The following is a 26,444-nucleotide window of genomic DNA, read 5'->3' on the forward strand; positions in this document are numbered from 1 at the left end:
GGGAAGATCCCCTGGAGCAGGGTATGCAACCCACTCCAGTATTCTTGCCTGGAGAATTCCATGGACAGAGGAACTCGGCCGACTACAGACCATGGGGTTGCAAAGAGTCAGACATGACTGAGCAACTAACATGCATATAATACACCTAGGGAATAGATTCTATTACCATGTATAATGGACACATAACATGTATATATAAGGCATATATTCATATATAGTACACACGTATAGTGTCTAGTAAGGATCCAGTACACACAGGGAATAGATCCTGTTAGAGTGTATAATGTGCACACGTGACAAGCATCTGTGATGCATACACCCCTACACAATATGTACATGCAGGGAACACAGATGGGGTGGCGGGCCCCCGTGAGGCCACTGGCCGGCTCCAGCCCACGCCAGGCCCAGCAGATGCTCCGAGCCCTGAGGAGACCGGGGCAGCCTGGCGCCCCGCACTGCTGGCTCGTCTCTCAGCCTCCAGGAGCATCCTGCACTGGGTCACACCAGCGGCTGCTCTTGCGAGTCCTCTCCATGCCCCACCTCCCAGGCTGCACGCTTCCTCCAGGACTTCTTCTCTGAGACCCGGCGTCAACACCACCCGCCTCGGCTCAGACGAGCCTGGGACCCCCGTGCGCTTGTCCAGACGGGGACAAGAAGGGCACCCTGTCAGCGCCAAGGGCCTCACGCTTTCAGGAAGGAAGCTGACTGAGCCTGACCCCGCCTCGGGGTCCAGCACCCTCCCAGGGCCGGGGGCCCTATCCCCCTCCACCAAGAGCATCCCGCTTTCTTCACTCACAGACCTGCCCCGGTGCCACCTCACGAGGCGAGGACCTGCGCTCACAGAGCCACCCACCCTGGCCCCAAAGGTGCCCCCCGGGCCACCAAGGCAAACGGGGAAGAAAGCAGACAGACACGAGGTGTCTCCCCGATGGCCACTGACCCAGTTCTCTCGATGACCCTGCAGGAGAGGCATCTCCGGCTGCCAGGCACCGGACCAACGATGCCTGTGGAAATGGGGCGGGACCCTGCAGGCCCGGAACACAGGCCCCTCCACGTCCCCCGTTCTCAGCTTGGAGAAAAGGTTTTAGGCTCCCAGGCTTCCCCAAGGCTCAAAGAGCAGAGTCAGCAGTTACTAGCTGGGGAAGTGAGAGAATTGCAGAAAAAGGAAAATGTCCTGAAGAAACGAGACAAGAGATTCAACATCAGCACAGCGATAACACAGGGTCCTGGTTGCTCCTCAGGGATGGATGTACCATCTGACACATATCTTGGGGCTGTTCTGCAGAAAACAAGACCCCTGCCTGGGTGGAGGGTGGTGACTACATGCTCACACCCCAGACCAGCCGGAGGTTGAGGTCTGAGGCTCCTGGAGCGTCACCCCTCATGTCCAGGCCGTGGTCTGAGTGTGCCCTCATGGCCAGACCGGCCAGGAACAGGGATCTGAGACACCGTGGTCTCGGCTGGGGTGTCCCTGTCAGTAACCTGTCTGCTCCTGAGTCCAGGAACAGGGATCTGAGATGCCATGGTCTCGGCTGGGGCCTCCCCGTCAGTACCTGTCTGCTCCTGAGTCCAGGAACAGGGGGATCTGAGACTCCGTGGTCTTGGCTGGGGCCTCCCCGTCAGTAACCTGTCTGCTCCTGACTCCAGGAACAGGGATCTGAGGTGCCGTGTTCTGGGCTGGAGCCTCCCGTCAGTAACCTGTCTGCTCCTGACTCCAGGAACAGGGATCTGAGGTGCCGTGGTCTGGGCTGGAGCCTCCCGTCAGTAACCTGTCTGCTCCTGACTCCAGGAACAGGGATCTGAGACACTGTTGTCTCGGCTGGGGCCTCCCCGTTAGTAACCTGTCTGCTCCTGACTCCAGGAACAGGGATCTGAGACACTGTTGTCTCAGCTGGAGCCTCCTGTCAGTAACCTGTCTACTCCTGACTCCAGGAACAGGGATCTGAGACTCCGTGGTCTCGGCCGGAGCCTCCTGTCAGTAACCTGTCTCTGTTGACTCAGGCCTCTCCACGCGCTCGGCCTCACTGAGCATCTGGCGCCACCACGCTGGCCAACACCAGTGTGGGCTCCAAGGCCCTGTCCCAGGCTCCACGGCTGCCACCTGTCAGGCTGGTCCAGACTAGGGGACGAGTCATAAAAGGGGACTCAGCTTCCCTGATCCCAGGAACCTGGGGGCGAGACGTCTACCAGGGAGTGCCTGCTGGCAGGAGAGAAAGCAGAAGTTTCCCGGGGACGCCGGGGTCGGGACGAGGCTGGGTGCGGTCTCCTGGGGGCAGCATGGGGTATCCCCTGTGCGTTCACAGCACAGGGTCTGTGATTCTGGGCCTGGGGGCCCTTCACCCCCTGGCACAGCCTCGCTCCATCCAGCGTGAGCCGCACGGTGGCCTCGGAGGAGCAGCCATCCCCTAATAGCTATACAGCGCCTGCCCGTCTCAACCGCCAAACTGTAACCGGAAAACTTGAAATATTAGGAAGGGATATTTCAGGTTCCATTACATTTAACACAGTTAAAAACAAGTTTTCAAAGGAAATTCAGGGTTCAGCTAGTAAAGAGCATGACCGTGTTCTGTAATCTAGACCGTACAGCAGCCTAAGTTGTCGTCCTATTATCGCCTGCTTTTATTTTTCCATTAACGTGTAATTTAATACAGTTCTAAAGTTGCTCCATGCTAAAGAGCCAACCCATTATTGCTCCACACACGCATCACGTTTCTGCTTAATGTTCAGCCTGCAAGCGACGCTATGGCTGTGGCTCCATAAATGAACAGCATCAAAGAGAAAAGTTTAACTGAAATGAATTAAATTTGATTTTGCCACATGTTGATAACACTGTCATTTCCCCTGAGTTCAGGGACTGAATTTCCTGGTGTACGCGTGGAAACTTACACCTTACCTCTCAAAAATGAAGCAATAACAACACACTGTAATAATGTCCGAATGGAAACATGTGATGAGGACTTAGAGTGTAGGTTTTTTTTTTTTTTTTAAGTAAGTCTGCATAACATATAATAAATACTGAGGGGCTGGTAATTTCTCTTTGTGAAAGTAAGGTAACAAAATGTGGAAGCATCTTGGTTTCCTCATCTCCAGCTATTCACTGAACACTTTTTTGTTATTAAGCAAAAGAAAATAGCAATTATCATCATTATGCATTAACTATCTCCCCAAATTCACATGAGGATCTAAATGCACATTTTATGGCTGGATTTCACAAGACAGTTGGCATGCCTGGTGAAAAACACATTCTGAGTTGTGGAATTAACCTTTTAAAATATGCCTAATGTGATGGAGTGCTCACCATGCTGGGTCGAGTCACAGACTTTACCCTCCTGGAAGCTGCCCCCAACCCGGGAGCTGTCTCCACCACAGGCAGAGACCAAGGCTCACAGGGCAGGTGGGCAGGGCCCCAAGGGGCTCCACACATGCAGACACACACGTACATGCTCACATCAGAGCTGCATTGGACAGAACCCTGCATCCGGCTCTGGGCAGCTGATGACGGGGAGGGCAGAGCGGGGTCCTCTGTGCCCTTTCTGGTTAAACCAGGCTTGCAGGTTCCACATCTAGCACAGCCTGAGCCACCCAGGCTGGACACGCACTGCGGCGATGGGCCCAGGAGCTTTGGGGAAGTCTGGAACCTTGCAGAGACCTGAGCCTGGAGGTCCTTCCCCGAGGACCCTCTGCTGGGAGCTCGCTCACACCCGAGCTGCCTGCACTTCCCTCTGATTTCGCCCCCCTCAGGGGAAAGACAGACTGTCTGCTGTGTCATTGCTGCTCCCTCACTGAGAAGGAGAACCCTGTTGGAGGGGAAATCTCGCCGAACCAAATGGAAAGAACAATCCAAGCAAGACAAAATGGAAGTGCAAAAACTTTCTCCAGTGAACCGTGGTGGTGCTTGCTAAATAAAGAAGGACATCTTTTCCCAGATGAGTGAAACTTGCCAACACTCCCTCAGAAATCTCAGTCGGATCTGGTGCGAAGCCGTGCGCCTCTGGTTGGTCCTGGAATTGCCCGGCTCCCTGTGCTTCTGGGCTCTCCCTGACTTCCTCCTTCCCATGGCCCCCCAGACAGCACCAGCTCAGCCTGCCTACCCACGGGGCTCCTTGGGAGCTTCACTCACCAGGACCTTGCAGCAAAGAGCTGGGCAGGAGGGACAGCGAGAGAGCTGGTGGACCTGTCCTGAATTTGCTGTGTGAGGTGTGAAAGATGGGACCATTGTGTCAAAAAGGAGCCAGTTTGAAACCCCTTTAAAAATGTTTCCTCTGCTAGGATGTGAAACTCCCAGAGGTGTAAAGCCTGCTCCATCCTCCTTTGGGATACACTGAGGATTAGTATGCTTTCTGAGACTGACTTCTAAAAATGGAAGGAGAGAGAGAAAACAGAGAATGCCAGTCCTGGGATTTGGGAGTGGGATTCAGTACACTAGACTTTGGATCGAGTGGATCTTGGCTTGGAGGGCTCTGGAAGTAGTGCTGGGGGAACTGATCAACCATTCCCATCCTCACCCCCTGATGTCCTGGCCACAGAAGCACAGCAGGCAGCCTGGTCACCCAGTCAGTCGTACCCACTTTCCTGCAGGCCCCTCCTCCCCTCCTGAGTGGCCCCAGGGGCCACAGCACATTTCCTAGAGACAGGATCAGGGTGAGATGAGTCCTTCAAGGTCTCAGACTCCCATCCCCACCTGGACTCATATTCCCTTCACCACATTCCACAACAGCATCATGCAATCTGTTTGTTCCTCTTGTGATGGGGAACTCACTACTGTAATTGATGGGACTTTCCACTACTGGTTAATACTGGTGGGAAGGAAGTTGCTCCTTGTGAAAGTCACTCAGTCATGTCCGACTCTTTGCGACCCCATGGACTGTAGCTCACCAGGCTCTTCTGTCTATGGAACTCTCCAGGCAAGTGTACTGGAGTGGATAACTGTTCCCTTCTCCAGGGGAATCTTCCCAACCCAGGGACTGAACCCAAATCTCCCGCATTGAAGGTGGATTCTTTACATCTGAGCCACCGGAGTTGCTCCTTAGAGGAAGCCAAAGCCTGCCTGTTGGTAATACCTGCCTGCTGAGCCTGTTCAGCCCTTGAGTTTATTCCAAGCAACTCCAAGTCCTCTTGGAGATGACAGGTTTTTGGATATTTAAACATGGGTTGAGTCTCACCAGGGCCTCCTTGGCTCTAGGCTGTCTCCCCAGGTCTGGAGATGAATGAGGACCCTGAGTCCAGAAGACCCCAAGTGTTCTGGCTGCCCTTGACCTCCAACCCAGAAACCCTTGTGAGGTTACTTTTGCCAACTGAGGCTGCCTGAAGGTGGCCAGAGCATAGCTCCAAGCAGACATTCTCCATCCATCCACCTGTGGGATCTCTGGACCATGGGCAAAAACTCTTGGTTCTGAGGCAGCCTCAGCACCCTGGAAGGGCTTCTAAGGGAGATGACAGGCAGAAGCCAGAGGATGCAGGGTAACGAGCAATGGATACAGATCCTGGAGACTCAGGGACTGCGCCTGGTCCATCTCCATGACTGAGGCTGTCTCACAGCACATGAGATAGTTTATGGGCTCTCAAGCCATCCTCTGGGCTTACTTGATGATTCAGTGGTAAAGAATCTGCCTGCCAATGCAGGAGACATGGATTTGATCCCTGGGTCCAGTAGATCCTCTGGAGAAAGAAATGGCAAACCACTCCAGTATTCTTGCCTGGGAAGTCCCATGGACAGAGTAGCCTGGCGGGCTACAGTCCATGGGGTTGCAAGAGTCAGACATGACTTAGTGACTAAAACCAAAACAAAGGAAGTCTGGACTCCTCAGAACTAAGGGGGGGTGTGTTTTGTGGCCAATGGCTCCAACTCACAGCCAAAAAATTGTGGATGAAATATTTTTTAGTGCTAGGTTTTCCATACTTAAAAGTTTGCTGTGTGATTTTACTGAGTATTTCTTTTCTAGAAGCAAGTGTATCGTATATCCAGCTTGGTAGAAAACCAAATTTAGAATGCCATCTAACTTCTACTTTAAGGGATTTTTCTTCTTGAAAATTCCTAGGAATTTATGAAGGGAAATTGGAGACAGCAAGGATGAATCCCTGGAAGATCTTTTAACAATATTTCTAATGTTCTCTGAAAAAGAGCTGTTAAGACAATTCACTAAGTAAGGAACATGCCAGGGACATCGTCCATGTCCTAAATTTAGTGATGAGAGCTGCACCATTCTTCATTTGTATTATTATCCTGGCTTGCTGGAAACATTTCAAAGTATCTCTAAGCTTAAACAGGGCCTTATTAATTAGCTTTGCTTTATCATAGAACATCTGTGTATAATCAAGCAACCCACGCTCCTGTCAATGTCTGCTCTTCTTTCAGATGTTCAAACTCTTTCTGATTTTATTACCAGGAAATATTATTTCCTATGAACTCAGCCCCATTGTGGTCATGAGAATGCTTAGAAATTGTGAGAGCAAAGCCCTGTGTCAAATGATACCCTGTCAGCCCCTGTCCTGCCAGCCGTCTCTCAGTCTCCCTTAGGCTCAAGAGGGTCCTCCCTCTACCAGTGTTGCAGAACTTCTATGCAACCACTGCTGAGTTCCTTGCATGTGCCAAGCACCATGCAAAGACACTAGGGTGCCCAACGAGCTGAGGATGCCATGCACAAGAGTGCATAGTCTAGTGGGAGACATGGCCTGGAGAATTCACGGGAGCATCCAGGAACATTTCCAGGCAAACATTCCTAGACTCCTTGGTCCTCCCATGGGCAGGTGTAAAGAATACTGTCTTTTGATTGGGATCACAAAGGATCCTGAATAGCCAAAACCATACTGAGAAAGAAGAGAAAGCTGGAAGCATCACACCTCCTGATTTCAAACCATATTATAAAGTTATAGCAATCAGAACTATATGGTACAGGCATAAAAACAGACACATCAACCAATGGAACAGAACTGAAAGCCTAAAATAACCCTTCACATATATAGTCAGCTAATATATGACAAGGGAACCAAGAATACTCAGGGGGAAAAAATAATCTCTTCAATAAATGGAGCTGAGAAAAGGATATTCATGTACAAAAGAATGAAATTGAATACCTATCTTACATCATTCACAAAAACTAACTTGAAATGTGTTAAAGTCTTAAACAGAAGACCTGAAACCATAAAACTCCTAGAAGAAAATTTAGGGGAAAAGAAGCTTTTTGATGTTAATCTTAGCTATGATTTTTGGGGGGGGGGGGTAAGATAGCAAAAGCACAGCAACAGAGAGAAAAATAAACCAATGGGATCACATCAAACCAAAAAGCTTCTACATAGGATATAGTCAACAAAGAAAAAAGGCAACCTATGGAATGGAATTAAATATTTGCAAAACATGTATTAGATAAGGGGAGTAATATCAAAAAAAAAAAAAAAAGTGAGAAACTCATCCAACTCAATATCAAAAGAAGCCTCAAATAATCAAATTTAAAACTGAGTAGAGGACTTGAATGGATATTTTTTCCCCCAAAGAAGATAAAATATAAATGGCCAATAAGTACAAGGAAATGTGCTTAACACCACTAATCACCAGGGAAATGCAAATCAAAATCACAATGAGATATTGCATCACACCTGTCAGGATGACTATTATTAAAAAGAAAGCAAGTGCTGGTGAGGATATGGGGAAAAGGATGTGGGGAACCCTCGTGCCTTGTTGGTGGGAATGTAAATTGGTGCAGCCCTTATGGAAAACGTTATGGAGGTTCCTCAAAAAATTAAAACTAGAACTACCACATGATCCAGCAACTCCATTTCTAGGAATTATCAGAAGGAAATGAACCCACTATATTGAAGAGATACCTGCACTCCCATGCTCACTGAAGCATTATTCACAATAGCCAAGATATGGGAACAATTTAAGTATCCACTGATGAATGAATAAAGAAAAGTACATTTATATTCGCACACACACACACACACACACACACACACACTGACTGGAATATTATTCAGCCCTTCAAAGAAGGAAACTTTGCCATTTGTGACAGCATGGATGAATCTTGAAGGCATTACGCTCAGTGAAATAAATCAGACAGAGAAAGTTAAATATTATGCTGTCACTTGTATGTGGACTCTAAAAACACAGAACTTACAGAAACAGGGAATAGAATGAGGGGAGAAATGGGTGAAGATGGTCACAGGTACAAACTTCCAGTTACAAAATGAGTAAGTTTCAGGAATCTAATGTACAGCTTGGTGACTACAGTTAATAACACTTTTGGGGCTTCCCTGGTGGCTCAGTTGGTAAAGAATCTGCCTGCAATGCAGGAGACCCAGGTTTGATCCCTGAGTCAGGAAGATCCCCTGGAGAAGGGAATGGCAACCCACTCCAGTATTCTTGCCTGGAGAATCCCATGGGCAGAGGTGCCCGACAGGCTACAGTCCACGGGGTCGCAAAGAGTCGTACATGACTGAGTGACTAGCACACTAACACTAACATAAACTTAAAAGTTGTTAAGAGACCAGATGTTGAAATTCTCAAAACACACACACAAGTAACAAGCCTAAAATTTGTGCTGTTTAAGCTACCAAAGTTTAGTATATCCCCAAGCTACCTGTTCATAAAAATGATTGGGGGAGGGGCCCTTGTTAAAAATACAAATTCTAGAACATTCTTGCTGCAGTTTTGCTCCAGTAGATCTGGCATGGACACCAGGATCTGTCATTTTAACAGGTCTCCATGGTGATTTTTATGGATACGCACTTTGGAAAATTTTGCTCCAAGTTGGTGAGGAGGGGCTGCGGTTTGACTGAGAGGGGTCTTGGTCACAGCTGGCTTGGGAAGTGTTTAATAGGCTGTCTGGAAGTTCCTGAGAGTGTGGGCTATCTGTCTGGTTCTAGACTGTATTTTCAGCCCCTGACCAAGTACCTGAATCTCAGTCAGAAGTTGGCCAATATCTGTAGACCATGAGGCACTCAGAGGGTTCATGGTTACATGTGGGCCTTAAACCAACCTGCAAGAGCATGGGCAAGCTGTTCTTCTGAGTGTCATTTTGATCCTTGGTGAGGGTGATGTAATTCACTTTTCTAATAGGATCATGGTGAAGATGGAGACTCTTCAGACATGCATGTGCTTTATAAGATCAAAGACTTTGCCTAAGAGTACACTCTGGGCTTTGATGGCTTTAACTGAATGGGATGGGTGAGGGGTACCTTTAAAAAAGATGTAGTTGACCAGGATGAGTGTGGCTGAGCTGTCTGACTCCGAGAACAAGTCCACAATGTTCCCTTGCGTCTTATTCTTGATATACTCGTTGATTTGTCTGCTGGCTCCTGCCCAGTCCTGAAAATCTGTGGTCAAGGCCTCCAGCTCGTAGTAGTGCTTGGTGTCTGCTGAGAATGACTCCAGAAGCTCCAGGCTGTGGTCAAGGAACAAGGCATTGCCCATGGTCATGTCCAAGGTGGTGTTTGACTCCCTGAGGAGGTGGTGGAGATGCCGGAAGGCCCGGTGGATCTCACCTTCGGACATCTCAGTAAGGTTGAAGCCCAGGCCTTGGAGAAGCTGCTCCCGTGTGTAGCCTCTGGCGCCCAGGGACAGCATAGCTAAGGCCGTGGAGATGCTCACAGGGGAGATGAAGACATTCTTGCCGGGAGCTGAGGCCACTAGGTGCTTATACAGGGTAAAGGCAAAGTCAACATTGTTTGGAGCCAAGTCCCGGTGAGGGTTCCTTGTGCTCATGTCAGTGTCAGAGCCCTTAGCCTGGACGGTCCAGAGCCCACTGGTAGACAGCCAGAGGAGACAGGTGTACAGGGTGGGTAGCATTGTCCAGGATGGCCAGGTCCTGCAAAATCAGAAATGCTCATTAGATGATGTGGGTCCTCCGAGGCAGTGGGCATGGTAAGCAGTAGGCAGAAGCCCTAGCAAAGACCCCACTCAAGCTCCAATTTCTTCTTTTACATTGGCTGTGTGGCCTGGGGCAAGTCAGAACTCTGGGCCTTGATTTCCTCTCCTGAAAGTATGAATTGCACCTGCTGTGATTTTCAAATACCAAACCATGTGCCCAAAATATTGCTTCAGGTGACAACAACAAAGTATAAAGGATTATTTTGATTTTAGGTGGGCAGAATAGATGCTTAGAAAGGTTAACTACCCACTCAGTTAATACATTCAAATTACTGAAAGAAAAAACTATCAACCAAGAATACTCTATCAGTCAAAACTGTCCTTCAAAAGTGAGGAAGAAACTAAGACATTTCCAGATAAACAAAAGCTGAGGTAGCTTACCACTAGACCTCTCCTATGAGAAATGCTAGAGGGTGTACTTCTGGTTAAAATGAAAGAACCATAGAAAGTAAATAGATTCTGTAAGAAGAAGTAAAGATCTCTGCAAAAGGTAAATACATGAGTTAGTATAAAAACTAGCATAATTTTGACTTGTAATTCCACTTGTTTATGTTTTCTATATGATTTAAAAGAGTGACACATAAAATATAATTATTCATGTATCTTTTTGGACACACAATGAATAAAGATGTAATTTGTGACATATAACTGAAAAGATATGGGAATGGAACTATATAAGAGCAGTTTTGTATGTTATTGAAGATGATCTGGCATAAAGTCAAACGACAGTGTTATAACTTTACCATATTAAATGCAATTTCCATTAAACCCTGAAAAGATATAGAGTGTGCACAGAGAGGAGCTTTCCTGCTAGCTCAGCTGGTAAAGAATATGCCTGCAATGCAGAAGACCCCAGTTCGATTCCTGGGTCAGGAAGACCTGCTGGAGAAGGGATACACTACCCATTCGAGTATTCTTTGGCTTCCCTGGTAGCTCGGATGGTAAAGAATCTGTCTGCAATGTGGGAGACCTGGGTTCAATCTCTGGGTTGGGAAGATCCCCTGAAGGAGGGCATGGCAACTCACACCAGTATTCTTGCCTGAAGGATCCCATGGACAGAGGAACCTGGCAGGCTACACAGTCCATAGGGTCACAAGGAGTTGGACATGACTGAGCACCACACAGCACATGCACAGAGGGAAGTGGAAGATAATTAAACTCCTTCCTTTGTATTAAGGAATATAAATCTTCCCATGTAATTCAGAAAATCAACTAAATACACAAAAATATATTAGTAATGCAGGAAATAAAGCACAAAAAAACTATAAGGCATATAGAAAACAAATAGGAAAATGACCGAGTAGTTCCTCCATATGAGTAATTAATGTAAATGGATACAATTCTCCAGTCAAAAGACAGAGATTGACAGAATGGATTTTTAAAAAAGAAACAACTATATGCTCACTACAAAAGATTCACTTTAGATCCAAAGGCACATATATGAAAATGAAAGAATGGAAAAAGATAATCCATGTAAATAGGAACCAAAAGAGAGTACAGCTAGCAGAAGAAAGGAAACAATAAAAATTAGAGCACAGATAAATAAATAGAAGTTAGAGAAAATCAATGAAGCCAAAATATGATATTGTATAGTATTATAACCATATATTTGGAGAAGGCAATGGCACCCCACTCCAGTACTCTTGCTTGGAAAATCCTATGGATGGAGGAGCCTGTTAGGCTGCAAGCATGGGGTCACTAAGAGTCAGAGATTGAGCAACTTCACCTCACCACTTTCACTTTTCACTTTGATGCATTGGAGAAGGAAATGGCAACCCACTCCAGTGTTCTTGCCTGGAGAATCCCAGGGACGGAGGAGCCTGGTGTGCTGCCATCTATGGGGTCGCACAGAGTTGGACACGACTGAAATAACTTAGCATAGCATAGCATAACCATATATTAGGATATAATTATAATAAAATCTAATCTTCAAAAGGATTAATAAAATTGATAAGCCTTTAGCTAGACTAATTCGACAAAGAGAGAGAAGTCTCAGATTACCAAAAGCAGAAGTGAAAGTAGGGGCATTATTACTTATCAGTTCAGTTCAGTTCAGTTCAGTTGCTCAGTTCATGTCCGACTCTTTGCAACCCCAAGGACTGCAGCACGCCAGGCTTCCCTGTCCATCACCAACTCCTGGAGTTTATTCAAACTCATGTCTATTGAGTCAGTGATGCCATCCAACCATCTCATCTTCTGTCCCTTTCTCCTCCCGCCTTCAATCTCTCCCAGCATCAGGGTCTTTTTCAAATGAGTCAGATCTTCACATCAGGTGGTCAAAGTATGGGAGTTCCAACTTCAGCATCAGTTCTTCCAGTGAAAATTCAGGATTGATTTCCTTTAGGATGGACTGGTTGGATCTCCTTACTGTCCAAGGGACTCTCTAACCCCACAGTTCAAAAGCAGCAATTCATCAGTGCTCAGCTTTCTTTATAGTCCAAATCTCACATCCATACATGACTACTGGAAAAAACACAGCTTTGACTAGATGGATCTTTGTTGGGTAAGTAATGTCTCTGCTTTTTAATATTCTGTCTAGGTTGGTCATAACTTTTCTTCCAAGGAGCAAGCGTCTTTTAATTTCATGGCTGCAGTCACCATCGGCAGTAATGTTGGAGCCCAAAAAACTAAAGTCTGTCACTCTTTCCACTGTTTCCCCATCTATTTGACATGAAGTAATGGGACCAGATGCTATGATCTTAGTCTTCTGCATGTTGAGTTTTAAGCCAACTTTTTCACTCTCCTCTTTCACTTTCATCAAGAGGCTCTTTAGTTCTTCTTCACTTTCTACCATATGTGTGTGTCATCTACACATCTGTGGTTTTTGATATTTCTCTTGGCAATCTTGATTCCAGCTTGTGCTTCATCCAGCCTGGCATTTCTCATGACATACTCTGCATATAAGTTAAATAAGCAGGGTGACACTTTACAGCCTTGGCATACCCCTTTCCCAATTTGGAAGCAGTCTGTTGAACAATGTCCAGTTCTAACTGTTTCTTCTTGATCTGCGTACAGATTTCTCAGGAGGCAGGTCAGGAGGTCTGGTATTCCCATCTCTTGAAGAATTTTCCAGTTTGTTGTGATGCACACAGTCAAAGGCTTTGGCATAGTCTATAAAGCAGAAATAGATATTTTTCTGGTACTCTCTTGCTCTTTTGATGATCCAATGGATGTTGGCAATTTGATCTTTGGTTCCTCTGCCTTTTCTAAATCCAGCCTGAACATCTGGAATTTCATGGTTCACATACTGTTGAAGCCTGGCTTGGAAAATGTTGAGCATTACTTTGCTATCATGTGAGATGAGTGCAATTGTGCAGTAGTTTGAGCGTTCTTTGGCATTGCCTTTCTTCAGGATTGGAATGAAAACTGACTTTTTCCAGTCCTGTGGCCATTGCTGAGTTTTCCAAATATGCTGGCATATTGAGTGCACCACTTTTACAGCATAATCTTTTATGATTTGAAATAACTCAACTGGAATTCCATCACCTCCACTAGCTTTGTTCATAGTGATGCTGCCTAAGGCTTCACATTGACTTCACATTCCAGGATGTCTGGCTCTAAGTGAATGATCATACCATCGTAGTTATCTGGGTCATGAAGATTTTTTTGGTATAGTTCTGTGTATTCTTGCCACCTCTTCTTAATATCTTCTGCTTCTGTTAGAAGCATTTCTGTCTTTTATTGTGCCCATCTTTGCATGAAATGTTCCCTTGATATCTCTAATTTTCTTGAAGAGATCTCTAGTCTTTCCCATTCTGTTGTTTTCCTCTATTCTTTGCAATGATCCCTGAGGAAGGCTTTCTTATCTCTCCTTGCTATTCTTTGGAACTCTGCATCCAGATGAGTATATCTTTCCTTTTCTCCTTTGTCTTTCACTTCTCTTCTTTTCACAGCTATTTGTAAGGCCTCCTCAGACAACCATTTTACCTTTTTTGCATTTCTTTTTCTTGGGAATGGTCTTGATCACTGACTCCTGTACAATATCACGAACCTCCATCCATAGTTCTTCAGGCATTCTGTCTATCAGATCTAACCCCTTGAAGCTATGTCACTTTCACTGTATAATAATAACTTTATTGACTATGCTAAAGCCTTTGACTGTGTGAATCAGAACAAACTGTGGAAAATTCTTCATGAGATGGGAATACCAGATCACCTGAACTGCCTCCTGAGAAATCTGTATGTAGGTTAAGAAGCAACAGTTAGAACTGGACATGGAGCAACAGACTGGTTTCAAATTGGGAAAGGAATATGTCAAGGCTGTATATTGTCACCCTGCTTATTTAACTTATATGCAGAGTACATCATGAGAAGTGCTGGACTAGATGAAGCACAAGCTGGAATCAAGATTGCCAGGAGAAATATAAAAAACCACAGATATGTAGATGACACCAAACTTACGGCAGAAAGCAGAGAAGAGCTAAAGATCCTCTTGATGAAAGTGAAAGAGGAGAGTGAAAAAGTTGGCTTAAAACTCAAAATTCAGAAGACTAAGATCATGGCATCTGGTCCCATCACTTCATGGAAAATAGAAGAGGAAAGAGTGGAAAGAATGACAGACTTTAGTTTTTTGGGCTTCAACATTACTGCCGATGGTGACTGCAGCCATGAAATTAAAAGATGCTTGCTCCTTGGGAGAAAAGTTATGACCAATCTAGACGCATATTAAAAAGCAGAGCTATTACTTTTCCAACAAAGATCTGTCTATTCAAAGGTATGGTTTTTCCAGTAGTCATGTATGGATGTGAGACTTGGACTATAAAGAAAGCTGAGCACTGAAAAATTGATGCTTTTAAACTATGGAGTTGGAGAAGACTCTTGAGAGTTCCTTGGACAGCAAGGAGATCCAACCAGTCCATCCTAAAGGAAATCAGTCCTGAATATTCATTGGAAGAACTGATGCTGAAGCTGAAAGTCCAATATTTTGGCCATCTGATTTGAAAAACTGACTCATTTGAAAAAGACCCTGATGCTGGGAAAGATTGAAGGCTGGTGGAGAAGGGGATGACAGAGGATGAGATGGTTGGATGGCTCAATATACATGAGTTTGAGTAAGCTCCAGGAGTTGGTGATGGACACAGAGGCATGGTGTGCTGCAGTCCATGGGGTTGCAAAGAGTTGGACATGACTGAGCGACTGAACTGAACTGAACTGAACTGATACCTGACTGGTCTGGTGGTTTTCCCTAGTTTCTTGAATTTAAGTCTGAATTTGGCAATAAGGAGTTCATGATCTGAACCACAGTCATCTCCTGCTCTTGTATTTGCTCACTGTATAGAGCTTCTCCATCTTTGGCTGCAAAGAATATAATCAATCTGATTTCGGTGTTGACCATCTGGTGATGTCCATGTGTAGAGTCTTCTCTTGTGTTGTTGGAAGAGGGTGTTTGCTATGACCAGTGCGTTCTATTGGCAAAACTCTTTATTAGCCTTTGCCCTGCTTCATTCTCTATTCCAAGGTCAAATGTGCCTGTTACTCCAGGTATCTCTTGACTTCCTACTTTTGCATTCCAGTTCCCTATAATGAAAAAGATATCTTTTTCGCTGTTAGTTCTAGAAGGTCTTGTACGTCTTCATAGAACTATTCAACTTCAGCTTCTTCAGCATTACTGGTTGGGGCATAGACTTGGATGACTGTGATATTGAATGGTTTGCCTTGGAAACCAACCAAGATCATTGTCATTTTTGAGATTGCATCCAAGTACTGCATTTCAGACTCGTTTGTTGACTATGATGGCTACTCCATTTCTTCTAAGGGATTCTTGCCCATAATAGTAGATATAATGGTCATCTGAGTTAAATTCACCCATTCCAGTCAATTTTAGCTCACTGATTCCTAAAATGTTGATATTCACTCTTGCCGTCTCCTGTTTGACCACTTCCAATTTGCCTTGACTCATGGACCTAACATTCCAGATTCCTATGCAGTATTGCTCTTTACAACATCAGACTTTATTCCCATCACCCATCACATCCACAACTGGGTGTTGTTTTTACTTTGACTCCGTTTCTTCATTTTTTCTGGAGTTATTTCTCCACTGATCTCCAGTAGCATATTGGGCACCTACTGACCTGGGGTGTTCATCTTTCAGTGTCTTATCTTTTTGCCTTTTCATACTATTCATGGGGTTCTCAAAGCAAGAATACTGATGTGGTTTGCCATTCCCTTCTCCAGTGGACCACGTTTTGTCAGAACTCTCCACCTTGACCTATCTGTCTTGGGTGGCCCTACATGGCGTGGCTCATAGTTTCATTGAGTTAGACAAGGCTGTGGTCCATGTGAGCAGATTGGTTAGTTTTCTGTGATTCTGTTTTTCATTCTGTCTGCCCTCTGATGGAGAAGGATAAGAAGCTTATGGAAGCTTCCTGATGGGAGAGACTGACTGGAGGGGAAACTGGGTCTTGTTCTGATGGGTGGGGCCATGCTCAATAAATCTTTAATCCAATTTTCTGTTGATGGGTGGGGCTATGTTCCCTCCCTGTTATTTGACCTGAGGCCAAACTATGGTGGCGGTAATGAAGATAATGGAGACCTCCTTCCAAAGTTCCCATGCAGGCACTGCTTCGTTCAGTGCCCCCTACCCTGCAGCAGGCCACTGCCGACCCACACCTCCACCAGAGACTCCTGGACACTCACAGGCAAGTCTGGGGCAGTCTCTTGTGGGATCATTGCTCCTTTCTCCTGGGTCCTGATGTGCACAAGGTTTTGTTTGTGCCCGCCAAGAGTGTGTTTCCCCAGTCCTACGTAAGTTTTGGCAGCTTTATGGTGGGGTTAATGGTGACCTCTTCCAAGAGGGTTTATGCCATACCCAGGTCTACTGCACCCAGAGCCCCTGTCCCTGCAGCAGTCCACTGCTTACCCATACCTCCATAGGAGACACTCAGACACTCACCACAGGTCCTGGTGAGCACATGGTTTGTTACTACCTATAGCACAGAAATTTTTTAAAAATTATGAGAATACTATGAAAAAATTAGAAGTTATACACCAAAAAATTGGATAACTTAGATGAAATATAAAATTTATAGAAACACAAAACATACCACAATTAAACCACAAAGAGACAGAAAATCTGAATAGACCTTTAAGTAGTCAGGAAATTGAATCAGTAATTGAAAACCTCCCAACAAAGAAAAACCTGGATTATACAGCTTCAGTTTTGAATTCTACCAAATACTTAAAGAAGAATTGGCACAAATTCTCCTCAAACTTTCCAAAATAACTGAAGAGGAGGGAATGTTTCTTAACTCATTCATTGCCCTGATACCAAAGGCAGACAAAGACACTATAAGAAAAGGAAACTACAGACAATTGTTTATGAACATTGATGCAAAAACCCTCAACAAAATGTTAACAAACAGCATTCAGCGGCGTAGTAGAAGGATTTTACACTATGTCAAAGTGGGATTAATTCCTAGAATGCAAGATCAGAATGGCCATCATCAAGAAATCTACAAACAATAAATGTTGGCGAGGGTGTGAAGAAAAGCAACCCTCCTACAGTGTTGGTGGGAATGTAAATTGGTCCAGACTCTATGGAGAACAGTATGGAGATTCCTTAAAAAACTACCAATAGAGCTCCCATATGATGCAGAAATCCCATTCCTGACCATATATCCAGAGAAAACCATAATTCAAAAAGATGCATACCCCAACATTCACTGCAGCACTATTTACAGTCGTCAGGACATGTCCTTTGAGAGAGGAATGGATAAAGATGTGGTACATATATACAATGGGATATCACTCAGCCATAAAAAGACTGAAATAAGGCCATTTGCTTCAACATGGATGGACCAACAGACTGCCATACTGAGTGAAGTAAATCAAACACAGACAAATATCATATGGTATTCCTTATATATGGAATCTAAAAAAAAAGTTACAAATGAGCTTACATAGGGTCACAGATACAGAAAACACACTTATGGTTACCCGGGGAAAAGTGAGGGAGAAGGGATAAATGGAGAGATTGGGATTAATATACATACACTACTATTATAAATAACTAAGAAGAGCCTACTGTATAGCATAGGAAACTCTACTCAATACTTCATAGTGAACTACATGGGAAAAGAAACTAAAAAAAGAGTGAATACTTGTGTATGTATAACTGATTCACTTTGCTATACAGCAGAAATCAACACACCATTGTAAATCAACTATACTCCACTAAAAATTCAAAATAAATAAAAAGTAAAGGGTATAATAACAATGAACAGTCAGATAAAGAGAGTAAGGCAAGGTCTAGAGGGGTCTTAAACACAGGGGCTCTTGTCCCTGTGGCTTGTATATACACCACCCTCTCGCCATGTACATTCAGAAGCTCTCTGAACCCCACACCTTTGGCATGCTTATGGAGGCTTCATCAATAGGTGGAATTGATCATGAACTTAATCTCTAACCCCTCGCCCTTTCCTGCAGGATGGGGCTGAAAGTTCCAAGTTCCAGTCATGACTTGATCTTTCAGGTGACCAGCCCCCATCCTGAGGCTATCCAGGAGGTCACCCAGCATCTCATTAGAGCAAAGGACACTGCTGTCACCCAGGAAATGCCAAGGGATTTTGGAGCTCTGCCTCAGGAAGCAGGGTCAAAGACCAAATACTCGAGCAAAAGATGCTTCTCGCATTCTTATCACTTAGGGAATTACAAGGGTTTTAGGAACTTGGTGCTAGGAACCAGGGGGCAGAGATCAGTATGTCTCCTGCATTGCAGGCAGATTCTTTACTGACTGAGCCACATGAGAGCCCTACAACAGTCAAGTTCATAGAAACCCAAGGAAGGTTAGTAGTTATCAGCACTGGGGGTGGGGAGGGGGGAAATGGAGAGTTAGGGTTTAATGGGTAGAGTTTCAGTTTGTGATGATGAAAAAGTCCTGCAAATGGATGGTGGTGATGGTTACAGAACAATGTGAATGTACCTGATACCAGAGAACTGCACACTTAAACCTGGTTGAAAGGCTCAATCTTTATATATCTTACCACAATAAAAAATTAATGATAAGCCATTAAAAAGGTTTGATAAAATGATTCCAAAAAATATAGCCAAGGTCAGAATCAGTAAGCAGACACTCTGCCTGCAAGGCCAGTGGTCCCAAGCCCTGTGCTTTATGGAACGCCCCCGTATTCCTATAAAGGAAGGATGCTTATAGGAGAAGCAGGTCCCCCTGCACCACCCCACCTGCAGGACTAGCTATGCTGGGATGGGGCTGGGAATCCACAATGAAACCAGTCCCTCAGGAGAATGCATGCACACTGAAGGTGGGAGTCAGTAGTCTGCTCCGGAACACACCCTGAGGCCCTTTCCTGGCCCACTGCAAACCCAGAACTTCACGAGAACCTCTCTTTGAGCCCCTCTCAAGCCCCCTGCCTGCCTCCCTCCACGTGGTGGAAATACAATTCCTGTTCCTGGCTTCTTGGCTTTGATAAGAGCCTCACCCCATCCCTGCCCAGTTTCCTGGCTTACAGACAATCTCCATTTTCCCAGGTTTCACGGCAGACCAAGTCAGATGGAGATCTCAGCACTATCTTATGACCCAGATGATCTGGGTGCACTGTTCAAACTCTGCCTGTTTCCTTGATATAAAGTAGAGTTGCTAACAACACCTACCCCTGGCCTGGCCCATTTGACTGTCCACCTTTCTGGGGTCTGTCTTCTTCTCCAGTTCTAGGACACAGCCCAAAATTGGGACTTGGCATCCCTCCCAGTTGCCCCTCCTCCCCGACCTGATCTCCATGCCTCTTGCTCACCTCCTGCCAACCTTTCTTTCCTCTGCAGCCAGGGCATGTTTCCAGAATCAAGCAGATGGGCCAGCCTCCTGCAGAAAAGCTGTCAGGGACTCCCATTGCTCCCAGGCAGGGCTGATCCTCACTCACATTGCCCAGAGAGTCCTGCCTCAACCCCCAACCCCAAATTTGGCCTGTTGAAATCTCAGTCATAGCAACACTGTGTCTCTTGGGGTGTCCTCCAAGCACGTACCAGACTTTCATCCCTCTGCCTGGGTCAGGCCAGGGAGGTCATTCCATTCTCCAATGTTTGCAAAGCCTGGCTCTGGCCTGAGAACTGGAGACAAAGATGGGCCAGTTCCAGTCCTTCCCCATGTGGCTCCACTCTCTGCACTCTGTTGGCCTGTCCCCTCCCTGTCATGCCTGGATCACTTCCTTACCTCCTCCAGGAAGCCCTCCTCTGTGCTTCTCTCTGTCACTGCCCCTGTCAGACTTTAGTGAGATCTTTGCTTCAGTCCTGGCCATCTCCATGCTCATCTTTGGCCCCTTCTTGGGCAAGGACCTGATGCAGTTCACAGCCTGGAACGGGATGGGCTTGCCCCCAGTAGAAATTCTTCTCTCTTCCCTTCTCTTCCTGCTGTCTCTGAGATTTCATGCCTCATACCCTCCTGTGCTAATCCCCTCCTGTACTAATCCTCCAAGATGGGGATTAAAACTCTACCCACCTCACAAGACTGTTGTGAATATCAGTCACAGCTGTTAACACTGCTTTCTTTAATGACCTCACTTCCTGGGTCATCCTGGGTCCATTGTACAGATGATGAAACTGAGGCCCAGGGAGTGAGGGCTGAAATCCCAAGCCTAGCGGTCTGACTACATAGCTTGTGTTCTGCCTTTCTCTAGAGTGAAAACCCAGCAACGTAAAAATGCAGAATATCAATATCATCCATGGATTTCATTTCATGTATGTCTTCCTTGTCCCTCATTTTTGAAGTCATACACATGCAGTACACACCCACTGTGTTCTCTATTTTTCTAGATGCTCTGTACAAGTCAGGCACAGTCCCAGGCCCTGTGCATTTAACCTCAGACTGTGTGCTGTAATGCTGGTAGTTCCGTTCTGTCTGCAGGATCCTTGCCCCAGGTCATCCAGGGAGGAGGTGTGTGCAGCTCTGTAGGGTACAGTCTGTGCTGGGTCACCTGGGCACTGTCCTCCCCTGCCTGTGTCCCCGGGCAGGGGCGCTCTATTGTGCCGATCCATCCCAGCTCTCAGACTCCATCTCAGAGGCTGTTAATGGCTGTCTGGCTGGCCTTAGGGGCATTGTGTGATAGCTGGGAATGGCTTTTAGAGCCGAGTCAACTCCTGCAAGACAGGAGCCCAGGAAAAATCAAAACCCCTGTGGGTGGCCCACAGACTCTGGAAAACCCTCTCAAGGGTTGTCTCCTGTCACTGCTGGTTGCCCTAAGGCTCCATGCCCCATTTAAAAAAAAAAAAATTCAGGTGAGCAAGACACAGTCATGGCTTGGTTCTGGAGGCCGGGCAGCTGTTACTCACGGTCAGCAGTGGGCTCAGGCTGCAACTGCTGGCTTGGTCCTGCTGTCCTGGATCATGTCATGTGTACAGTAAGCCAGCGGGGCTGCTGCTGCTAAATCCTGTTGGTCAGCTTCCCAGCTGGTTAATGGTTAGAGGGGGGCCAGTGGCCTTCACCATTTGGTGGTCCCCTCCCCCCAGTCATTAACCAATGGGAGCCTTTTCCAGGAAATTTAAGTAAACACAGCAATTCTGCAAATTAACTTTCTTCTGCATTCAATTCCCTGAGGTTTGATTTTTTAATAGCAAAATGCGGCTGGAGTTACGTCAGGGTTTGTGGTTGCCTGGGTGGCAGTGGGCGCAGAAGCCACAGGTGTCCTTAATTAGCATGATGGTGCTCACACCTGTGAAGAACCAGGTGCTGAGCTTCCTCTGGGAATGAGTCCAGCCCAGAAGGTCTTACCTTCAGGGGGGCAATAGTGTGAGGGGAAGATAGATGTGGAATAAAAGCAGTGGAGTGCTTCCCGTGGATTATCTCATTTAATCCTCACGACTCTGTGAAACGATACTATTATTATTACTATTCTCTAGACGAGGAAACTGAGGCGCATGAAGATTAAGGGAGCTGCTCTTGAGATTCAAATCCAAGACCATGCAACTCTGAAACCTAGCACCTTCCCTTCCCTCTTCCCTACATTTTTATTCATCAGCTCTCTTTTGGCTGCAGATGACAGACCCAACTCAAACAGCTTTAAAGCAGGAAAGAATTTATACCAGGTCTCTTGAAGGATGCTTCTGAAGTGGGAGGGCTTCAGGCCTGGCTGGATCCAGGAGTTCCAAGGTGGTCATTAAATTAATCTCTCTCTCTCTCTTTTTAAAAAATTCTTTTTTTGCTCCGCTTTCTTCTTTCCTGCTTTAGTTTCTTTATGGTGGGGAAAAGGTGGGCACTGCAGCTGCAGGTTACTTGGTTCTAACTGGCAATATGATATCAGAAGGAGAGAGACTCACTTTTTTTCAGTGTTCATATCAGTCCCCCAAAGGACATGATTGCCCATCCTTGGATATAGTGCGCAGAATACAACATTGTGAGCTGTGAATCAGGGTACTGTGCCCTCTGCTGGCCTGGTGCTGCTATTACTACCTTTCAGGGAAGTGGGGAGATGTTCCCCTGAGGCCCGCAACTCAGTGGAGGTTTTGAGGGCATTTCAGTTTTATTAATAGTTATTGGGCTTTTCAAGATTTTTTATTAAGCCAATTATAGAATTTATAACTAGGAATAGTTATAAGTATATAAATATAAATATATAAATATAACTAGGAATTTACTGTTTTTCAAATCTGTGTCATATCAGTATTTTAAGCTTAATAGGAAATGTTAAAATCTCCACTCATAACTGTTCATTTATTTACTTCTCTGTCAGTTGTTGGTTGATATACTTTAAGACCATTAAAACTTATGCAACTTTTGATTATTATATCATTTCTCTCTATTGTTCATTTTTCTTTTATCTTGTCTTTATGTGGCACATTTTTGTCTGAAATTCTATTTTATTTAGTAAGATTGGTTTCCCAACTGTTTTGGTTCATTCTTGCTTGATATATTACACCTTTTCACTTACAAGCTATCTATGCTTTCTTGTTTTAAGAGTGTCTCATATACACAACGTTTTGCTGGATTTATTTTTTATTTTCCGACAGTGAAAGTCTCTTTGTCTTTCAGTTGGCGAAATTAACCTATTACATTTTATTTTAATTATGGTTGTTTTAGGACTGACATACCACTTCATCTCATATTTTTCATTTACTATATATTCTTTTTCTTTTTGTGTCTTTTACTTCTTTGCGTTGAAAAGGTTGAATTTTCTCCCACGGGTTCAAAAGATACTCATTCTATTTTTGGCCTTATGATGGTCTCCCTTTACTAAAAACACCGAAAACCTTCAGCTAAGATCCTAGCTATCAAGGAGCAGAGACGAGCCATCCCTGCTGTGCCTGGTCTGAATTCCTGTCCACAGAACCCAAGAGTGTAATAAATGGCTGTTTTGAGCTACTACATTTTTGGATAGTTTATGAGGCCACATTACCAAGCCCAGATTTTGGTTCCTGGAAATGGAATGCTTCATAACAAAAAACCTGAATATGTGGCAGTGGTTTTGGGATCAGTTGGAAAATGGGAGTTGGAAAGGCCTTCTGAAGACTGTTCGTGGATGCCTGGTGGTCCTCGATGGGAGGGCTTAAAGGAAAGTGAAGATCAGGTTGTGGGAAGCTGGAGGAAGGGTGGGGGAAAGTGAAGTAACACTGTCATCTCTGGAAACATGAAGACAGAGAATGTAACAAATGAACTGGTGGCTAATGAGATACCCAGGCAGACTGTTGAGAAAGTATGCTCCGGTTTCTTCCTGCTATTTACAGTAAAATGTGAGAGGAGATAGATAAGCTTATATTTTTTTGTTTCCTATAAAAGAGCCAGGACTTTCTGGGTCAAAACAAAACAGAGCACAGTTTCTCCTTCATAGGCAATGATTTTGCCTTTTGAGAAATGCCTGTTTTAGTAAAATTGTTTCTGTCAGATTGTCTTTTTCTTAGTCACTGGGAGACCTGCCTGTTAGATGTATCATATACTGCAAGATAGCTTCTCTAAGTTTGTGGCCTTTTACTCTCTTTTACCGAATCTTTTGATGAACATAGTTTGCAACGAAGTCCAACCCTTCTATTTATTTTTCCACAGATAGTTTATGTCCTACTTAAGAAATCATTGTCCATTTCAACGTTGTGAAACATTTTCTTATGAAGCTTCTATCGCTTTATCTATTTATTTTTGAGTATGGTGTGAAGAAAAGGTCAAATTTATCTTTTTCCATATGCACGCTGACACCATTTACTGATGACAGGAAGTGTGCTTTTTAAACATGTCAAGGTCAAAGAAGACACGATATGTTACCTCTTGGAGGAGATTGAAGAGGCATGATGTTTGCAGTGGTGGGATTTCTGAGGAGAAAGTGGTCTCCAATTCTTATAGGGCTTTAGCAAGAAGCTCCTTGAAAGGGTTGGAGTGACTCCAGAAAGATCAATAAATCATTATCCTTGACTTAATGTGGTGCTGAGGTCCTTAACTGCAGGAAACATGTACTTTGAGGGACATTAGTGGAAAAAGGGACAGAACTGGAATATGACTGTATGTGAGAGAAGAGTATTGTACCAGTGGTAAATTTCCTGAAGTTAATAGCTTTACTGAAAAAACAATACCCCAAATTCTTAGGAATATACATCGAAGTGTTTAAAGGTAAAAGATCGTGAAATATAAAACTTATAGTTTTAAAAACCTATATATGTATACATACCCATACATATATATGCTTATATGTGGATACATACATGGGGTTGCTGTGAGGACTGGATGGTACCATAAACCTAGCATGGCAGAGGGCTCAAGGTAAGGCCTGTCAAGAGACCCATTGCTAGAACTGTTATTTTATCTCCCCTGGTATCCACTAAGTGCTGGATCGTGCTTAGACAGTGCCTGATTAGAAGGCTTTCTCTTTAATTATCAACCTCTTAGCCCCTTATAATAGAAAAATAATTTTAAAACGTAGAAGATTTTTTCAGAAGCATTGTTGAGTCAGAAGTCCATCGGTTTACTGTGTGTTCCCTGAACCACTGGTCTATGCCCACCAGGCCCTGGCTAGTGGCTTGCAGGTGAGTGCAACCTGCTCCCCGATTACCAGGAGGTCCGCTTCCGTTGTTCCCCCTGGGCTAGTTGTGGCTGCACCTGGGTCTCACTTGAAAGATGTACCCGCTTTTCAGGACTCACTCCAAATCCAGGGAGGAGCTTTTGGCTGAAGCCCTCTAAGAACGACCATCTCCTTCTCTGAAATCACCCTACAGATGTGTTGCTCTGAGTCCCTCTTTCCCAACTCTGCCAATCACAGAAGCTGTGACAGGGAGGCTTCCTCCTAACTTCTCCAGCTGTGAGGCTACCTGCTATCTGGAATCAGGTCTCCAGGAAAAAAAAGACATGGTCACATCAAGCCAGAGACCTGCAGTGATGAGACTCGCCAGGGAGGAGCCTTCGATGGCCTTTGCTGAGCCCTGGTCGGCTGTTTATTCGAGGGATCATGAACTGTGTTGGCAAAAAGGATGCCAATCTGTACTTGTGGCCAGCATGGGGGTGGCGTGGGTAGGTTGGGTTAAATCACATGCCTAGAGGCTGGACCTGAGCTGACCCTCACTGGTCCTAGGGCCTGTCGCTATTGTGGGTCAAGAAGACTTCCTGGTTTCTTCTCCTGTAAGCCTACATTGCTCGGGTCACCTGTCCTATCTGCAGGCTCAGCCTTTGGGCAATTCCCGGACCAAGCAAGAATCTAATCCCTGCCACACCCCCACCCCCCTTCTCCTGGACAGGTAGGAACACAGCCCAGAGGCACCATTACTTTGCTAATAAGGTTCTACATTGACTGGCTCACCCCTTTTATCTCCTTTCTCATTTCCCTGCCATTTCCTGCTCTGCCCTGACATCACAGCCTAAAGTAAGGCACTGGGCATTGAGTCCGGTACGTACGTAGTGAGGGTAGTAACTGGTATTTATTGAGCTGCTGCTGGGTACCAGCTCTGGTGTTTTGTGGGTACTGACCTATTTGACCCTCACATGAACTTAACCAGGCAGGTATTACTATCATCTAGGGTAACATAGCAGTCGAGAGCAGGGACTCTGGGTTTGACTTTAGACCTTAGCTGTATGATATCAGGGAAGTTACTAAGCCCTCTGTGCCTCAGCTGAGAAATGGAGCTCCTAGAATCACTCTAGGTTGTTGTGAAGATTGCATATGTAGAAAGAGCACAGAACAGTGCCCAATGTATTCTAAGTGCCATATGAATGCTAATGATTGCTGGCATACTTGTTTATCACACTTTGCTTTACTGCACTTTGCAGATACTGTGGTTATTTGCTTGTTTATTGGGCTGTGCTGGGCCTAGTTGCAGCACGTGGGATCTAGTTTGCTGACTAGGGATGAACCCAGGCTGCCTGCCTTGGGAGCGTGAAGTCTTAGCCACCGGACCACCAAGGAAGTCCCTCAGATATTGTGTTTTTTACAAATGAAAGGTTTGTGGCAACCCTGTGTCCTGCAAGTCTGTATGAGCCATTTTCCCAACAGTATTTGCTCACTTCATGTCTTTGGGTCACATTTTGGTAATTCTTGCAGTATTTGAAATGTCTTACTGTTATATATGTTATGGTGATTTGTGACCAGTGATCTTTGGTATTGCTATTGCAAAAAGATTTTGACTTGCTGAAGGCTCAGATGGTGGTTAATATCTTTTGGCA

At 45.2% G+C, this 26,444-nt stretch overlaps 1 protein-coding gene across 1 annotated transcript in view; it reads right to left on the bottom strand.

Moving 5' to 3' along the window:
• The window catches only part of SERPINA6 (serpin family A member 6), a 104,506-nt gene extending 83,294 nt beyond the window's left edge, over window positions 1–21,212 (bottom strand). The window contains exons 1-2 of the mRNA XM_010817309.3: window positions 21,146–21,212; window positions 9,175–9,803 (exon numbers count right to left, since the gene is read on the bottom strand). Coding sequence (XP_010815611.1) covers window positions 9,175–9,784 — 610 coding nt within the window. The 5' untranslated portion in view covers window positions 9,785–9,803; window positions 21,146–21,212. The remainder of the gene's footprint in view (window positions 1–9,174; window positions 9,804–21,145) is intronic.
• Between the last annotated feature and the right edge of the window lie 5,232 nt (window positions 21,213–26,444).

The sequence above is a fragment of the Bos taurus genome, chromosome 21 (genome assembly GCF_002263795.3).
Source record: "Bos taurus isolate L1 Dominette 01449 registration number 42190680 breed Hereford chromosome 21, ARS-UCD2.0, whole genome shotgun sequence".
In the NCBI taxonomy this organism is placed as follows: domain Eukaryota; kingdom Metazoa; phylum Chordata; class Mammalia; order Artiodactyla; family Bovidae; genus Bos; species Bos taurus.